Raw genomic sequence first — 16179 nt, 5'->3', positions numbered from 1 at the left:
CTTCTTCTTTTTTTTTTTTCTTAATTTTGTTGCACTTTGCTTTTTTTAGTTGCGATTTCCTTAATGTAGTTGCACTTTTAGATTTGTAGTTGCTGTTTGCACTTCAGGGCCACCGTAATAAATGGATAATATGCATTTGAAATAAGACATTGCAATTGTTTCTTATTTCAAATATAAATTGTCTTGTTCCATTGGCAAAGTGTCTCACTTACCTCCTCAATTAAAGGAAAAAATCACTTATTTAAGAGAAAGTAATTTTTTGCAGTGTTAGAGCAGCAGTCCATTGGCACAGCATGATAGTGGGAGCATCATGCTACACAGGTTTGCTCTCAGCGGTGGTGATGCATTGCATGATATGTGTGAAATATGGCTGCGTGCAAAAGAGTGTAAAGATCCAAAATAAATGGTTTTGTAGCTAATTTAAAAAGTCCTGCAAATGCAAAAATGAGACCAATGGTGCGTTTACATCACAAAAGTGATTCCAGTTTATGTTTTTGCCCCATTCGCATGTTGTCACTGGCTTGACATTTGTTATGTATTTAACTATAAATTCTAACCTAACACTGTAACTTAACCTCATGCCTGCTATGAGTCTATTTGAGGTGGTGAGATGTTTATTCATGTAAGGACAGTAACAGTAGAGTAAACCAGTAAAAATATATTAAATAAACTACAAGCTAAAGGATCTACACTGTTGTTCAGCTAAATATAGACACAGATGTGTTTTAGTTGCTTCTGATATTCATGATTCAACAATAAGTTTCAGCCACAAAAATGTCTCTGCTGCTCTAAATAATTGGGAGTGCGTGGATGAGGTTTGATGAGATTTGACTGACGGCTCTGCAATTTCAACAATCAGACTGCGGTTTACTCAGAGTCAGGTTGTGACTGATGATCAGATGACATCTCTTCTTTAAAAAAAAGCACAGATCAGTATGATGATTAACCAGCAGGACTTAAAAATTTCTAGAAATAGAACACTGTTGCACTTTGATGCAATGCTGTCCATCCTGATCAAACTTTTAAATGCTTTTTTTTTGTTGCTCTTGTTACATTGATTCTCTGCTCCAGCGGAAGCAGACAGTCCTGTCTCTCTGGTGTTTTCATACAGCTCTCTTCATTACATGGAGCTTATTGAAAGAGTGATAGAATAAACAGGAAATCAGTAGGAAGCAGCCCTTTCTCACATAGCGGGCCTCTTATCTTTGTAGTGCTCCCTAGCATTCATCAAGACGGCATGATTTTTAAATGAAGATTTAGAGCTCATCCATTCTCCCTTTCCTGCAGCCTCCTCTCAACCCAGCTGGCTGGACAAACAAACGTGCAATTAATGGTATTTTTAGAGTCAGTATGTTTTTAGAAGGACGCTGCCGTGTGCCACTGCGACATGTTTATTTGCTGTAACAAGTTCCCAACATTTTTGACATTTATCCTAATTCTAAATAAAAGATGACAAGGAGATCAATGCCACTTTTATCAGTTTTAAGATAGTATGTCCATTTGGTACCTTTTAAACTTTATTTATCATATATGCTCCTTATTAGGCATAAAAATTCAAAGATTAAAGCAAGGAGTTTCTGGTTATACCGTAAGTTGTAGTTTACTCCATTCAGTTCTTAATTGCATGTAAACGGATAAGCTGCAGGGTCTGATTTTAGAAAGAACTGACAGGTTGACAGCAAAATCAATTTCCTCTTCCTCTAGCAAAATAAATATATAACACTAAACAACAGCGGCATGCTCCTATTTGTAGAGACATGAATGTACTAAACCAAATGCCTGTACTGAAAAAAAAAAGCGTCTAATTTCCCGTTGTTTTTCATTAATGACGTCTCTGGGTGCTAAGATGTTAACAATCAAACAAAGTTACAGAGATTGCTACCTTAAACTCGTGCACTCGAGAGCCGTCAATGCAGCTCTGTGCTCCAACGTTGGAATAGTAGCCGTAAGCCATGTCCAAGTCTTCAGGAAATCCATCAAGTCCATGCGTGTGCTTGAACCCTGCATGCATCAGGGCGAAACGGTCATCGCCAGAGGCCCCAATCAAACTATAGACATGACCCTGAAACATATCCAACATGGAGTTTAACATCCACTCCTTAATAAGTCATTAGATGAGTAATAGAGCAAGGATGGGAAAGGTCTTAAAATATTTTCACATTGTTACTTTGATACAATCACAAACTAATAGTTGTTTTTCGGGACTGAATGCGATGGACTAACAAAGATGTTCAAGATAACATAAAAGGAGAATCAGACATTGTTTTAACATATTTTCCATTTTTAGTCCGATATCTAAATGAAAACCATAAAGGTTTGGTAGAGAACATTATGAACAACATCAATCGTGAAGAAAAAAGAACACAGCAAACAAGTCAAAGAGAAATAAGCATAGTTTGATTAAACAATATATCACATTCTGAACATAAAAGTCAAATGTGGCAAAACTGGAAACCATTATCTGCTTAAAGCGACAACCTAGGAGAGAGATGAAGGAGTTCTGCTCAGATGAGACTTGTTGGTTTGCAGGCAGAAGGTTGGGATGCAGAAAACTAACACAACACATCAGCCTGAATATACCATCCATAGTATAAAACATGTTAGTGGCAGCATCATGCTATGGGGATGCTTTTCTGCAGTAAAGCACAGGGAGGCTGGTCACAGCTAAAGAGTAGAAGGATGGAGTTGAATAAACTGGACGCCTGTTTCTGAACCCTTAGGAGAGTGGCGGCCTAGTGGTTAGGGTATAGAGCTTGGAATCCTCCCACAGGCTGCTACTCTGGATCTCTAAGCAAAGACCCTTAACCCTACACTGCTGCCCGGGCGTTGCACAAAGGCACCCCACTTCTCCGCAAGGGGATGGAATAAATGCAGAGCTTAATTTTTCCAATGTGAGATCAATAAAGGTTGATTATTAATATTATTATAGAACTGTTACATTAAAATTAGGTCCTTTTTCACACAGTATGTTTTAATTAATAGTTGGTTAAACAGAGATACAGTTTAACGCATTTTGTCTTTGCTGTTTCTCTGAAACCATCTTATAAAAATGTAGCAAAAAGGCAAGAGGGTCTCCAGCCTTGAAACGCTTTAAAAGTGCCCTTAAACACATAATTCAATTCAACGGACCACTTTTTTTCAAAATGTAAAAAAATCAAAATTTAATTATTAAAATAAAAGAAATAAGAAAAACTGATAATATAATGCAGTTCATATGAGCAAATAGAATGGAGGAGAATTAAATAGATGTAAATGAGCTGGACAAGGCTAGATTACATATGCCAGGTGATAACATCATAACATAATGAGAGCAACTTCATTCTGGGGTTCCAATTGTTTAGGAGGGGAAGAATGGAGGTGGTATAATTCATTTTTATCAGCGTCATTTTTATAGCCCTTCTTATAAAGGGTGAACTGGTTCAACAAGCGCTCCTAAAGATTGGGGCAGAGGTTCTCCTCCCAGCGCGACAATGATTCTAATCATGCAGGCTGAGCTACAATTGAATAATTTGGATCAGGGGTGCATAAGTCAAGTGCTGAGAGCTACTGCCCTCAAACTAAAAGCTGCCTGTCTTTTTAAAGGTCCCAAATTAAATGGTTTATTCTACTCATCAGCGTTTCACTTGGCTCATCAGCTAAACCAGCCTTTCATGGCTTTCGTGTGTTATGGAGAAGTATCTAAAAGCTGCAGGATTGTTCTCCATGAGAAAAAAACTTGGCATCCCTGCTTTAGATTGACACTTATTCCTAATTTAAAGTAGCCCAGTTAAAGCCCAGACCTAAATCGATCTAAAATTGAAAACAATTCACAACAAAACAATTCAAAACAAGCCAAATTTCATTTTACTTCTCAATAGTTGGCTCTGGTAACTTAGCACGTATAGATACAGTGAAAAACACTGCAACCCAGTTTGGCAGTTGCGTCATAGATTCTACCTGTTCTTGATTGGCTGGGTAACCCAGGCCAGACAGGAAGATGGTGGCCAACAACAGAGACGCTTTGTGATTTCCAAAGCAGGAGGATGCTTGCAACAGAGCCATCGATTCAGAAGGGATCTTAATTTGTTTCTCCTCCACAAGGAACTCTGAGTTAATTGTTTGCTCAAACAAAACACTTCCAAGGTTTTTCAAACCCAAATGTCCTGCAGAAGCAGATAATGTGATGAACTGTTGGATAATTACAAAATAAGATGCACTTTTAACTTCCTTGTTATGTGAATCACCTGTTTGGGTAATTCCTTCCTCTCCTTGGAGGAAATGAAATAGAGTTTTGTATTTTAGTTGTTTTTCCATGCTCCATGTCTGTGTGCATGTTGCCTTCCTGGTATCGAACTGAGTCCAATGTGTCAGGTTGTTTGAACAGACAGCTGAAATAAAGAAAAAGAAGCAACTTGTCGCCATCATTTCTCTCATTCCCTGTGCAAATGCACCTTCCATGTCAAGTTCACACAAGGTGTTTCTCTGTTGATTGTTCTAACATTACATTTTTAAGACATTTTAAAACAAATTTCACCTTTGTTGGTCAGGGACAGAAGGTGACTCTCGGCTACTTGCTGCAGAAAAGCTATCGTAAAGCCTCTTATTTCCTGACACTCCATGTGAGCCCTGTTCAGCTCCTGTGCTGCTGGCATGAGGTGAAGTTGATTTTTTATCTGGAACACGAAAAGCAATGAAGTTGAAACAGGAATAAAAAGTCATAAAAACAGAACAAACACTGTTTGTAGTTGCAGAGAGGAAATGTCACCTCATTGGTTCCAAAACGATAATACTTGAAAGGCCCGAAGTAGCCACGGATGCCTGGCATGTATCTGCCTCCTCCAATCACAAAGTATCCATCAGTGTCATCATAATGAATACTGTTCTGAAATCTGAAAGATATTCAATGACATTTAAAGTAGTAGTTCTAGGTTCAAACAAAGGTAACGTCCTTTCATTTAGTCATGTTAGAAAGAAAAGTATCTATGAAAGTTACTGGAATTTTATGAGACAAAAAATACTGCAAATTCTAAATTCAATTAAATTCAACCCTTTAAAGTAGTCTTGTTGCATATTGAAGCATTTCAATATGCTATTTAACCTTATAAAGGAAAATTCTATTCAATTCTGTTTATTTATATAGCGCCAAATTCACTCCACACGTCATCTCAAGGCCCTTTACAGTTCACACCAATCATACAATCAAATTGATTCAAAGCTTTCTATCTAAGGGAAGCCAGTTGATTGCATCGACTCATTGACTCGAAGGCAATCCCTCACAACAAGCATGCTTGTATCGACAGTGGAGAGGAAAAACTCCCTTTTAACAGGAAGAAACCTCCAGCAGAACCAGGCTCAGTGTGAGCGGCCATCTGCCGAGGCTGACTGGGGTTCAAGGAGACCGAAGCAGAGATACAAAAAGCAACTGTAAAAGGCGGCCCCATCCAGGAAACACACAGCCAAGGAGACGAGCTCCGAGCCAGCTCCCATGACAAATGAAAGGGAAGCAAACAGATGCATGATTTTCATTTTTTTTTTTTTTGATAATCTTAAAAAGTGAGTTTTTCTGTTGCAGACCTCATGGAAATATTTCATTGTTTTTTTTTCATTGAACTGAAGGCTAAAGTAACTGCTTCATGAAAGGGTTCATATATTTCTACTACTCAATGCTGCCACCACCATGCCTTACATGCCTGGTTTAGATTTATACTCTAAATAGCTCTTTGCATGTAGGCCAATAACTTTAAAGTTTGGTTTTATCTGATCAGAGCCTTTATATACGTTCGCTTTGTCCCATACATTAACGGTTGCAAACTTTAGACAAGACATCTGCTTGCTTTCTTGCCACTTTATTTAATCATGTAGCTCGCTTATCAATTTTCACTAACATTACAGATTAGTTGTATTAATACTGAGATTAAATCAGTAAATAATTTGTTTTAAAAAGGCAGTCAGGTATTAAAAGATCTTGCTTATGTGTATCAGCGTAAAGAAGGCTAAACACAAATGCACTCCACACTTTTCAGAGTTGAATTTGTAAAAACATGGTGCTATAGTTCTCTATAGTTGTAGTTTCTTCTACTTTTACAGCTATGCACCACATATTATTTATAAGAGTTAGGGTTACTAGAATCCAAATATTTGACGAAATGTTTATTTTCATTGTGATAATCGAAAAAAAGAAATGTTGTACTTAATTTATATGAAAATAGCAGGTTTTACTTACACATATTCATATTGGTGGCTCTTATCATCCCAGGTTACATTCAGCAGCACCTGAAAGTCCAACATAATAAGGTAAAAGCTAAAGCAAAAAAAGCTACTGAACTGTATACAACTTCAAATTGAAGCACAGGCTACAATTGCCTTGAATCTCCCAGTTGGAAAGAAACCATCGTTCAAGATCTTACAGCTGTTCCAGCAGGAAACAAAGCTAGGCCACCAACCAGAACACAAGAGGAAACAGATGACTGTTCAAGCTCAATTTCACTTTCCATTCCTCCTCCACCCACCCACAACGGCATGTTGGGGGGGTCTTTACCTTTGAGTCCACTATGTAACAGTCCAATCTAATCCAGTTCCACAGGGGCAACATTAGGACGGCTTTGAATGCTTCATCTTCCCCGCTTTTCAGTCGGGCCTGAATTATGATGTCTCCTACAGAGAAGATATGACAGTCATATATTTTGCCAGAGGAAATCCAAAGTTCTTTATTAATACATAACACAGTCTGTTCCTGAGTCTCACAAAACACACATCATCGCTCACGATCATCCCCTGGCTGCTCGGTCAAATCCTCCATGGCAGTACGTGTCTAAACAAGCTTCTGTGACCCACCTGTTTCTGAGAGCTGTATCAGCAGCGAGTCAAATAGATGTTTCCTGTCCACATGATGGACGATCCCACAGAGGTTTTTCTGACACCATTTTAGCAGGTAGATCCACACGGAGAAGGTGACGCTGAAAAAAATCCCAGGCAATAGGGCATGAAAGGACAAATCATTTATTTTACCCAGTCAGGCATCAGGTTGGATTTAAAGCGCTGAGCTTGTCTCCAAAAAAATAAATAACAGAAGAAAAAAAAAAACCGCCTGACCTTGCTGTCCTGCACTGACCGTAAATAAAAAGCTTATATGCTTGGGTGAAGAAGCTTGGCGAAGCTCATAAACTCATTTATAAAGATGGCGAATTAATACTGAAAGCTAGGAGAGCTTTAACAGACGCTGAAAGAGAAACAGCCACTGACCTGTGGCAGTCGACCTGCTCTGCTTTCAACACAAACCACTACATTAAAAACTGCCATCATTGAAGTGTGACTCAGTGAGCATCCTCACAGTGTTTAACATGGTAAAAGCTTGCTTTTTGAGCTTTTGGCACAATATGTGCAGACGCAGCAGGGGATTTCATTGCCTGCTGTGTGGGTGAACCTTACAGGGAACAAGCCTGAGCTAAAATGAGGTAAATTAGGAGTCAGTGACTGAAGCCCACCTGGGCTCTGTTACAGCATGAAGACGGGCTCTCTCCAGGGCTTCGTTGATGAAAGGCTGGAACCTACGGACCACCCCGAAGTGCTCTCCAGTGCTTGCCAGAGGGAATTTTAGCATATCTATCACGTCTGCAGAAACAGAAAAATTTAAAGGCACTGAAGAAACAGTTGGTAATATACACCCTCCAAGAAAAAATATGTCCAATTGCAAATGGCTTAGGTTAAAAGCTCTAAGAAGTAGCATCATGCTTTGATTTATAGAAATTCGTGAAGAGAAGTGAATCAAAGTACTGTAATTAATCCCTCTAAGCCATCAGAGAACCGCACTTAAAGCAAATAGATTGATTATACAATATTTCCACTTAGTAGAACATTGACATGCTCAATACTTACATTTTTTCCACTGTACAGGTAATTTGTTGAAGGAAAATGACAGAATGATTAAGGGTCTTACCTGACTCATGTGGGCACTGATGGATTCTGCTGCTGGACATCAGCCACATGAGTTGAGCAGACCATGACGGGCATCCAGCAGAGGCTGTTCTCCGCCACAAGGAAAGCTGCACGACCTGCTGCACTTTATAGATCCTCAACATGGAGCCGATTTCACTGCCATTTTTTAAATAATCCAACCATGCTTGAAGCGTCAGGTTCTGGGAGTCTAACGTGTGCCTTTGGAAAACACTGCTGTGATGGGACACAGATTGCGGCAGTCTGAGTAACACCTGCTGGACCCTGAGTACTCGAGGTTTGCTGCTGATCCATTTTCTCCTGAAGACCACCAAATCTGTCTTTCTTAATGCTGACAACACAACTTCCACTACGAGCTGACATGGCCTGGAGCACTGATACCGCACACGGACCACTGAACCATCTGCCACTTTGTCAGGGACTGAGTCAAACTCTATGAAACTGTCAGCTGTGGTGATGTTGCTCTGGGTTGAAGTAGCTTGTAACACACATGGTTCCTGGAGGAAGTTAGATGAAAAGGAAATGAAGAGATACATAAAGAGAAACAAAACAATTTTTTTTATCTAACTTCATTTAAAATAAGAGAAAACATACTGTATATCAAAAGATCTGCAGCTCTATTCAGAATCTACGTGACAGGTTTGGCTAGTTCTAATTAACCCACTATGTTGGCCTAGTTGGTTTGAGCACTGCGCTTGTGCTCTGAGAAGGTTGCAAGTGCCACACCAAAGAAAAACACCAAAAAAGAAAAATCAGAATTTTCTGCAGAGGAAACGCACATGCACACAAAAAGTAAAAAAGCTAACCTTTAATTTGGGCACATTTACTGAGCAGATTAAAACAGATTTGATGTCAAGGAAATCTTGTTTTCAATGACATCATGGAATAAAATAATTCAGCTGAAACTATTTTATGTTTATTATTCTTCATCTCCTTTAATATGTTTCTAACCATGACTATTTTCTTCCCCGCACTATAATAGGAAAAAATGCATCTTTATAGCTTGTGTTGACCAGGTCTCCATAACAACCATTTGATCAAAACTTATATCCGTTGGTCATTATTAAGTTGAAAAATGTTTTAATGGCCCTAATATCACACATATATAAACATCTTTAGATTTGCTGTGAGCCAGTTTCTCTTCAAAAAAACACCCAGGGAACCTAATGAGAGGTTATGGCGCCAAGAACTCTGAAAAACCAAAGGTTTTCATAAATCACTAGAAATGGAGCATCTATAAGTATGGCTGGAATAAAAGGGAAAGAGTTCACCAGGCTGCGATCGACTGGCGACCTGTCCAGGGTGTACCCCGCCTCTCGCCCGTAGACAGGTGGAGATAGGCACCAGCACCCCTCACTACCCCGTTTGCAATAGGAATGACAGAAAATGGATGGATGGATGGATGGATGGATGGATGGATGGATGGATGGATGGATGGATGGATGGATGGATGGATGGAGTTCACCAGGCACTAAACAAACATTTTTCCACAAATACTTTTCGTTTCCACAACAAAAAGTGGTCCAAGGAAGCTGAGCTAAATCTTGTAGAAAACCCATAGGGTGAACTAAATTAACTCGACCAAGAGTCTTCAATTTCAGTCCTTAAGTCCAATGTCCTGCACCTGATCAAGTGACTTAATCTCCCCCTAATCATTCAGTCAAGTTCCCTGGAGTTCTGCTAGTTTGATTCAGGTGTGTTGAAGCAGAGACACACCTAAAAGGTGCAGGGCAGGACGGCAACCAACAAGAACTGAAACTTAAGACCTTTGAACTAATGTCTGATGAAAAACTATCAATCAAACCTCTTTGTATGCCCTATGTATGATCAACACTTGCAGGCTTTTTTTTTCTCTCCTGTTACTCTGCCTTCCCCACACTCTAGAGCAGGCATCCCCAACCTCGGTCCTCGAGGCCCGCTGTCCTGCAGGGTTTAGAGTTTTCCCTGCTTTAGCACAGCTGATTATAATGATTGCAGTAGACCAAAAGCCTGTTAATCAGCTTTCAATTAAAACTCTAGAGGAGTGACTGGTAGGTCAACTGGATACTGTTTTCTTATGCCACGCTATGATAAACCATTGGCAACCTGTTGGATGACCCGGATCTCTTGTCTTCAATGACTGCTGGAAATCTGCATCACCCCTTCCTGACGCCTAAAGGATAACCTGTGCTGTGTCCAAATGTACGCACTGATCACTGATCCGAACGTCTAGTGGATTAAAAATTAATGGACTTGAAATTTCCCTCAATGCACCTTTAAAAATAATGATCATCCATGGTCACTGGAGGAGCAGATATATATTCCAAATTGTTTTAGGCGGAGGTAGGGCTGGGTATTGTTCAAAAATTTTCGGTTCCGGTACCAATACCCATACCTTCACTTCGATACAGGTTCCTGAACGATACTTTTTTTGATACCAGTTTTATAATATCAATTCGAAGAAAAAGAAAATTACACAACATAAAAAAGTACAAATCTTGAGTTTTATTTTAAGCTCTGATTTTTCCATTTACATTTTTCCTCTTACATAAAAAAAAATAATAATTCAGTGTCTAATATTCACTGTTACATTGTGAGGACCTTTTTACTTAGCAGTTTTCCTTTAGAAAAATTACCATGTCTGACAAACAAGAATGGGATCCTACTGACAGCGCACCGCTGGTATGTGGGGGTCTGAGCGGCTCCGACAGAAATATTGGAAGGCAGGATGAACTGACTGCAGAGATTAAGTTTTCAGGTGGATTTTCCCACTTAAAAAACATAATAAAACTACTTTATTCCCACTGATCACAGCAAATATAGCTGCAAGGCAAAGAAAGGATAGAGTAGCTCCGCCCAACGCGCGTCAGAGCCACTTTTCGACCGCGCAGCCAGAGCAGCAAAGCTGCTTCAGCTGCGCGTCAGAAGCTGGTAGAAGCAGCAAAAAGGAAGCAGCAGACGTAATTTTGCTGCTTCTGCTGCGTCCAGTTTGAAAGCAGCATGATTCACTCCGCTCTGGCTTTGCTCTGCCCACGGGCTGCTGAGAGGAGGATGGTCGCGCCGGCTGCGGTCCGCTCTTCTTGCAGTCAAACACCGAGCAACTTTCTGCTGTTAAATTGTTTCTGTGCACGATGTATTGCATTGCGCACTATTGGCATCAGTCTTAATAAAGTGAAGCCGCACTTTTGACCTGGGGGGCATTTTAAAGGGGTTCCACAGCACTCACAACCAGTTCACAACAGATACACATGAACCCTGGCTGTAGGCGTGACCACCTGTGTTTTTTTCCTGGATGATGCAATCACGTTAAGTGTTACAGCCAATCACCGAAACTTGGTACCGAAAGACGAGGCATGTTTCGATACTCTGTAGAACCGAAGCATTTCGGTCGGTACCATAAAGGAACCGAAGTTCGGTACCCAGCCCTAGGCGGAGGGCTCTACTTGCAAAGAATTGTGGGATGTGTTGTCACGGCGGACCCCTGTCGCCATAGGCTCTCTCTACCTGAAAACGGCGTCTAATAGCGCAAAGCAGCATGCGGTGGAGGCGGAGTAAAGTGTCCAACCGGGAGCAAGTAGTGATCATCTGTTCGAACGGTAAGTTACCTGAGTCCACTACTGTATATAGTCCCGCTCTATATAGTTATTGGGGATGTGGGGGTTAGGGCAGACATTCAGACACAGCCCAGGTATAGATGACAGACTGACGGAAGCTCTGATCGTTTCAGCTGTTAAAGAATATCACAAGCTGTCCTATGTGTGAAAGGTAACTATGCAAATTATTGACAGCTGGGAAAACCAGCAATTTTGCTTCTGGTGATTTTATAAAAGCATCTTTTTGACATGGTATTTTATTTCACCACGAAGTACATTGTTTTTCTCTCAAATTTACAATGTGAGTGTAGGCTAATACCACACAATTATGATATATTTACAGTATTTTTGCTAATAATTTAGAGGAATGAAAACAAAAACTCCCCACTAAGTAGATCAGATACCTACTAACAAAGTTTTTTGTTTATTTTTCTCTTGGGCAGCTTCCTCCTATAATGTGGATGCAGTGAACCAAAACATAATTTGTTTAGAAAAAAAATTAAAAGTTACATAAAACATATTTTTTAAACTACATAGATTTAGCAATACTGAAGCAAGTATGTGCGTTTAATGTGAGTTTATTATAATTAAGTGCCTGAACTTGCATGACCCTTATTTAATTACTTAGGACTAAATAGAAAATGAATAAACACTCAGAGCTGCTTTAAAGATATATAACATGTTTGTGAAGAAACAGATGAAATCTAATTATGGTTGCATATATGACGTCTAACGTCAGGGTATCAAGGTTAGATAAAGTTGCTTACCAATAAAACACAGGCAGTGAAGACGTATCCAAAAATGATGGTTTGAAACCAGTTCATTGTGAAAGGGGGTTTCAGCAAAGCAGGACATTAAAAATGATTATTTCACCTTTGATCTGGCCTCCTCTCACTGTGGTTCACCTGCCTGTTGCTTCTCAAACTAACAGCAGTTGTGTGAGCGTAGGCCTTGTAAAATGTGGCACTTCCTGATATTCCGGTCTAGCAGGTTCAGCATGAATTACCTTTAAAGGGCTAGAGCCGTGCTGAAAATGGCTCATCTGTGCTGTGTAACCACAACCTTTCACACTGACATTGTGTGTTACTCTAACAGGCATTTGATCCATGGGACTGCTGCTTCAAAGAGTCGAAGTTAATTTGAAGTTCTCGAGCCAAGACTTCAACATTACCTCATGCTCTCTTTGGCCTACGCCCCCACAGGACTTTGAAGTGATTTGATTTGAAAAACAACCTGATATCACAGCCAAAATTAATTACCCATGGGCTATTGACTTTATACGTTTCAAAGAGAATGAAACATTGGTAATGATGCCGAGGGGTTGCTTGAGTGACCACACAGAAACATGAGCCCGACCTTCTTGTCTATTTAAACGATGATTACTGCCAGGCTTAAGATGTACAGTCTCTGTTAGACAGCTGACGTTTCACAGAGGGTTTCAAAGCAGTAAGGACTTAATTTGAAAGAAAACTTTTGAGGCATTTGGAACCATAGAAAGTTTTATTCAATGGCTCTGCAGGACCTGTGCCGTTTCGCTGACATCTTTCAAGAAGGCGTATCTACTGTTAGAAATTTAACATCAGCTGTGAAAGAAGAAACTTCTAGCTATGTAACTGGTACGGCCTTTAGAAGTCCAACCAGCCTGTTCCATTTCTATGTACCAGTGGCAGATTATCTGGATGAAAACCCAATACAGTTTGGACAAATCAGCAAAATGCAGAGAGCAAGTGGGATCCTATCCCATGAATCGCTCTCGTCACCCTCCTCCTTGCCTGCAAGTCTTCCTTTCACTTCCTCCCAGTCCGTACCTCTTCCCTTCCCCATGGCCCATGGGACAACCACCCTAGCTTTCATGTTTCAGGGGGGCGTCCTGGCTGCGGCAGACACACGCTCCAGCTGCTCCGGCCTAGTGGCGTGTCCAGCCTCCCAGAAGATCCTGCCCATTCACAGCCACCTGGTGGGCACCACCTCAGGAACGTCGGCCGACTGTGCTCTTTGGAAACGCATTCTTTCAAGAGAGCTGCGGCTGTACCAGCTTCGCCACGGACGCCGGTTAAGCACCAGGGGTGCGGCCAAACTGCTTTCTCACATGTTGCACCCTTTTAAGGGGACTGAACTCTGCGTGGCAGCAACACTGTGTGGGTGGGATGGAGGCGAGCTGGATGATGGATGTCATGACCCAAAAGACTCAGAGACTGATCAGAGTGAAGGCGGAGAAACTACAAAGACTGACCTGGAAATGGCTGTAGGTGCCCCCAATGAAAAGGTTTCTCTGTCAAAGACTCAAAGCCCTTCAAACACCAAGCTACAATGTTACAAGAAAAAAAAAAGTTTCTCTGGACCAAGTCTGTTTTATGTATACAGTGATGGAACTCGCCTAGAGGGATCACTCTTCTCTGTGGGCTCAGGATCACCCTACGCCTACTCCATCTTGGACCAAGGTGTTCGCTGGGGTCTGACAGTGGAAGAGGCTACATCAATAGCAAGAGAGGCTGTGTACAGAGCCACCCACAGGGATGCATACTCCGGGAACTTTGTGGACATCTATCACGTCACCTCAAAAGGGTGGACTCGCAGGACGCGTGAAGACTTGAAGGAGGAGTATTACAGAGAAAAGGAGAGGAGAAGACTTGAGAGCGAAAGACGACGCATGATCTCGTCAGAGTAAAGCAGACAAAGGGAAACGTCTGGAGAAAAGAAAAGCAAACATCAGGGCGTAGTTCGCAGAGACAAGGCTGCATCTTTGGAGCAAATACTAAATTAATGAACACGACAGGCAGTTGCATCCTCCAGGCTATCTCTCAAAAGATAGGGGCATGCATATCATCCCATTTAATAAACAGCTGATGTTTTGTTTGCACTGTGATAAAAAGTGCTCTAACAGCATCAAGGCACTGCTGGCTGCCATTTTGATGTAGATGTTAAATGATTATAAATCATTTCATCTGAGATAATTACCACCTACCCCTTAATGTGCTTTAATCACATAAACAAGAACGATAGGAGACAATGAGTAGTGTGAGGATTTCAAAGTTGAAGCTCATGATGTATTCTTGTGTGTGGGGAAACACATTAACTGCAGCAATAAAGGAGCAGCAGCTGAAATCTGATTTGTGCCCACTGTCAGAACACTTCTGAATTTTCTCTGACGCGTCAATAAATTAATGAATAAATGAGATTTGGCTGAACTTGCCTGTTCATTTTGTGAGAAAGCTGTGCTCATAAATAGAACTTATTATTCAAATGACAATGACTCTGCAGAAGGATGGTGAGAGGAAGGGAGCAGTTAATCTCAGCCTAAAGCCACACCTTTCTGAATCTTTGTAAAATAGTGGCATGGAAGTTACTACATGGGAGGTTTTTAATAGCATGCTTAAATATGTGTTTTCTCAAGAATGTGTGATAAGCTGATATGTGGAATTATGACATATGGTGTGTGGCAGAGATTTAAATGGCTACATATATGTATGTGTGCAGTCAGTGTGTCTATATGCTATTAACGGAATAAAATAAATCAGACACAATGATCTCTGGCGGCAACATCAGCAGAGATATGCCCTCTAACCAATCTCTGGTTGGATCTGAGAGACTAAATAGGGAAGGAATCTCTTATTCAACCATCTGATCTAAGATCTCCATCTTTGGAAGACAGAATTAGTGTGGAAAAAGAGAAGAGTGTTTTTCAAAAGAGCTCATGTTTGTTGATTTTTATTTTCTGTCTGATTTTGTCTTTTGTTTGTGCAAACAGAGCCAGTGTCTCACCATAATTTATTATGGTTATGTGATAAAAACTCTTTATCCTCCATGAAGACTCTTGATTACAACCAAAAACTACACCCCTAACAGGGCAGCTATCTGTTATGTTTTACACAAATCTGGCCATTGTTTAAAGAGAGCCCGAGGAGGCTCTATGTAAAGCTACCTACACATAAATTTCAAGGTATAAGACAAACAGAATCAATTTATATACAAAAAATTGATCCAATCAAATAAATAAAAAAGGATCTGCATTCCACTAATAAAGACTAATTCAACAGTGTTTAAAAGTTTTAAATTATTTCATGATCTAGGCGCTTATGACCAGGCTTCATTACTCATTTCATTCACCTGCTTTTCTCCGCCCATTTCTCATTATCACTAATCTCATCCACCTGCTCCAGCCTCTATTTATTTTGCCTCCAGTCATCATTGTCAGATTATCTGAGCACTTGGTGAGAGTCTTCTATCAAATCTTAGTGTTTTCTTTTTGCCTGATCCTGACCCGTTCTGCCTTTGGACCTTTCAGCCTGCTTGGACTTCTGCTAATTTCTCCCTGTTTACTGAACCTGGAACTGATTCCTGACACTGTGCTGGATTTCCCTTTAGTACCTCTTCAGATCTCTGATCTTCTGGCCCGGATTCCTGAGCACCTCCTCGACACTGATCATCCTGTCCTATTATATAAAACTGTAACTGGAGCGTGTAACAAAAATAATTTCCCTCTGGGATTATTAAAGTATTTCTGATTCTGATTGTCTGGCCAGATCTGATCTCCTGCCTGTTTTCTGACCTATGGAACTTCAATGTCTGGGACTCTATGGGAAGCGTCCGCCGCTTCTTGTCAGCGGCCGACCAGCCGAAACAAACCTCATCCTCTGGTCACGGACTGAACTTTAAGACCAGGTTGGGGACTTAC

The 16179-nt window shown here is 40.6% G+C and overlaps 2 protein-coding genes across 2 annotated transcripts in view; one reads left to right on the top strand and one right to left on the bottom strand.

Moving 5' to 3' along the window:
* LOC107094895 (protein sel-1 homolog 3-like) overlaps positions 1-12439 on the bottom strand; it is a 28157-nt gene extending 15718 nt beyond the window's left edge. The window contains exons 1-11 of the mRNA XM_015390786.1: positions 12272-12439; positions 7916-8429; positions 7464-7590; positions 6814-6935; positions 6518-6633; positions 6203-6252; positions 4745-4868; positions 4514-4652; positions 4224-4367; positions 3937-4142; positions 1883-2062 (exon numbers count right to left, since the gene is read on the bottom strand). Of these exons, the coding sequence (XP_015246272.1) occupies positions 1883-2062; positions 3937-4142; positions 4224-4367; positions 4514-4652; positions 4745-4868; positions 6203-6252; positions 6518-6633; positions 6814-6935; positions 7464-7590; positions 7916-8429; positions 12272-12328 (1779 nt within the window). The 5' untranslated portion in view covers positions 12329-12439. The remainder of the gene's footprint in view (positions 1-1882; positions 2063-3936; positions 4143-4223; positions 4368-4513; positions 4653-4744; positions 4869-6202; positions 6253-6517; positions 6634-6813; positions 6936-7463; positions 7591-7915; positions 8430-12271) is intronic.
* Positions 12440-12920: 481 nt separating this feature from the next.
* LOC107094889 (proteasome subunit beta type-11-like) lies at positions 12921-15256 on the top strand. The gene has a single exon (XM_015390774.1). It carries the CDS (start codon positions 13012-13014, stop codon positions 14170-14172), a length of 1161 nt encoding a protein of 386 aa, XP_015246260.1. The 5' UTR covers positions 12921-13011; the 3' UTR covers positions 14173-15256.
* The last annotated feature ends 923 nt before the right edge of the window (positions 15257-16179 follow it).

The sequence above is a fragment of the Cyprinodon variegatus genome, unplaced genomic scaffold (assembly GCF_000732505.1).
Source record: "Cyprinodon variegatus isolate N-32 unplaced genomic scaffold, C_variegatus-1.0 Scaffold512, whole genome shotgun sequence".
In the NCBI taxonomy this organism is placed as follows: domain Eukaryota; kingdom Metazoa; phylum Chordata; class Actinopteri; order Cyprinodontiformes; family Cyprinodontidae; genus Cyprinodon; species Cyprinodon variegatus.
This window is presented reverse-complemented; position numbering and strand designations above follow the sequence as displayed.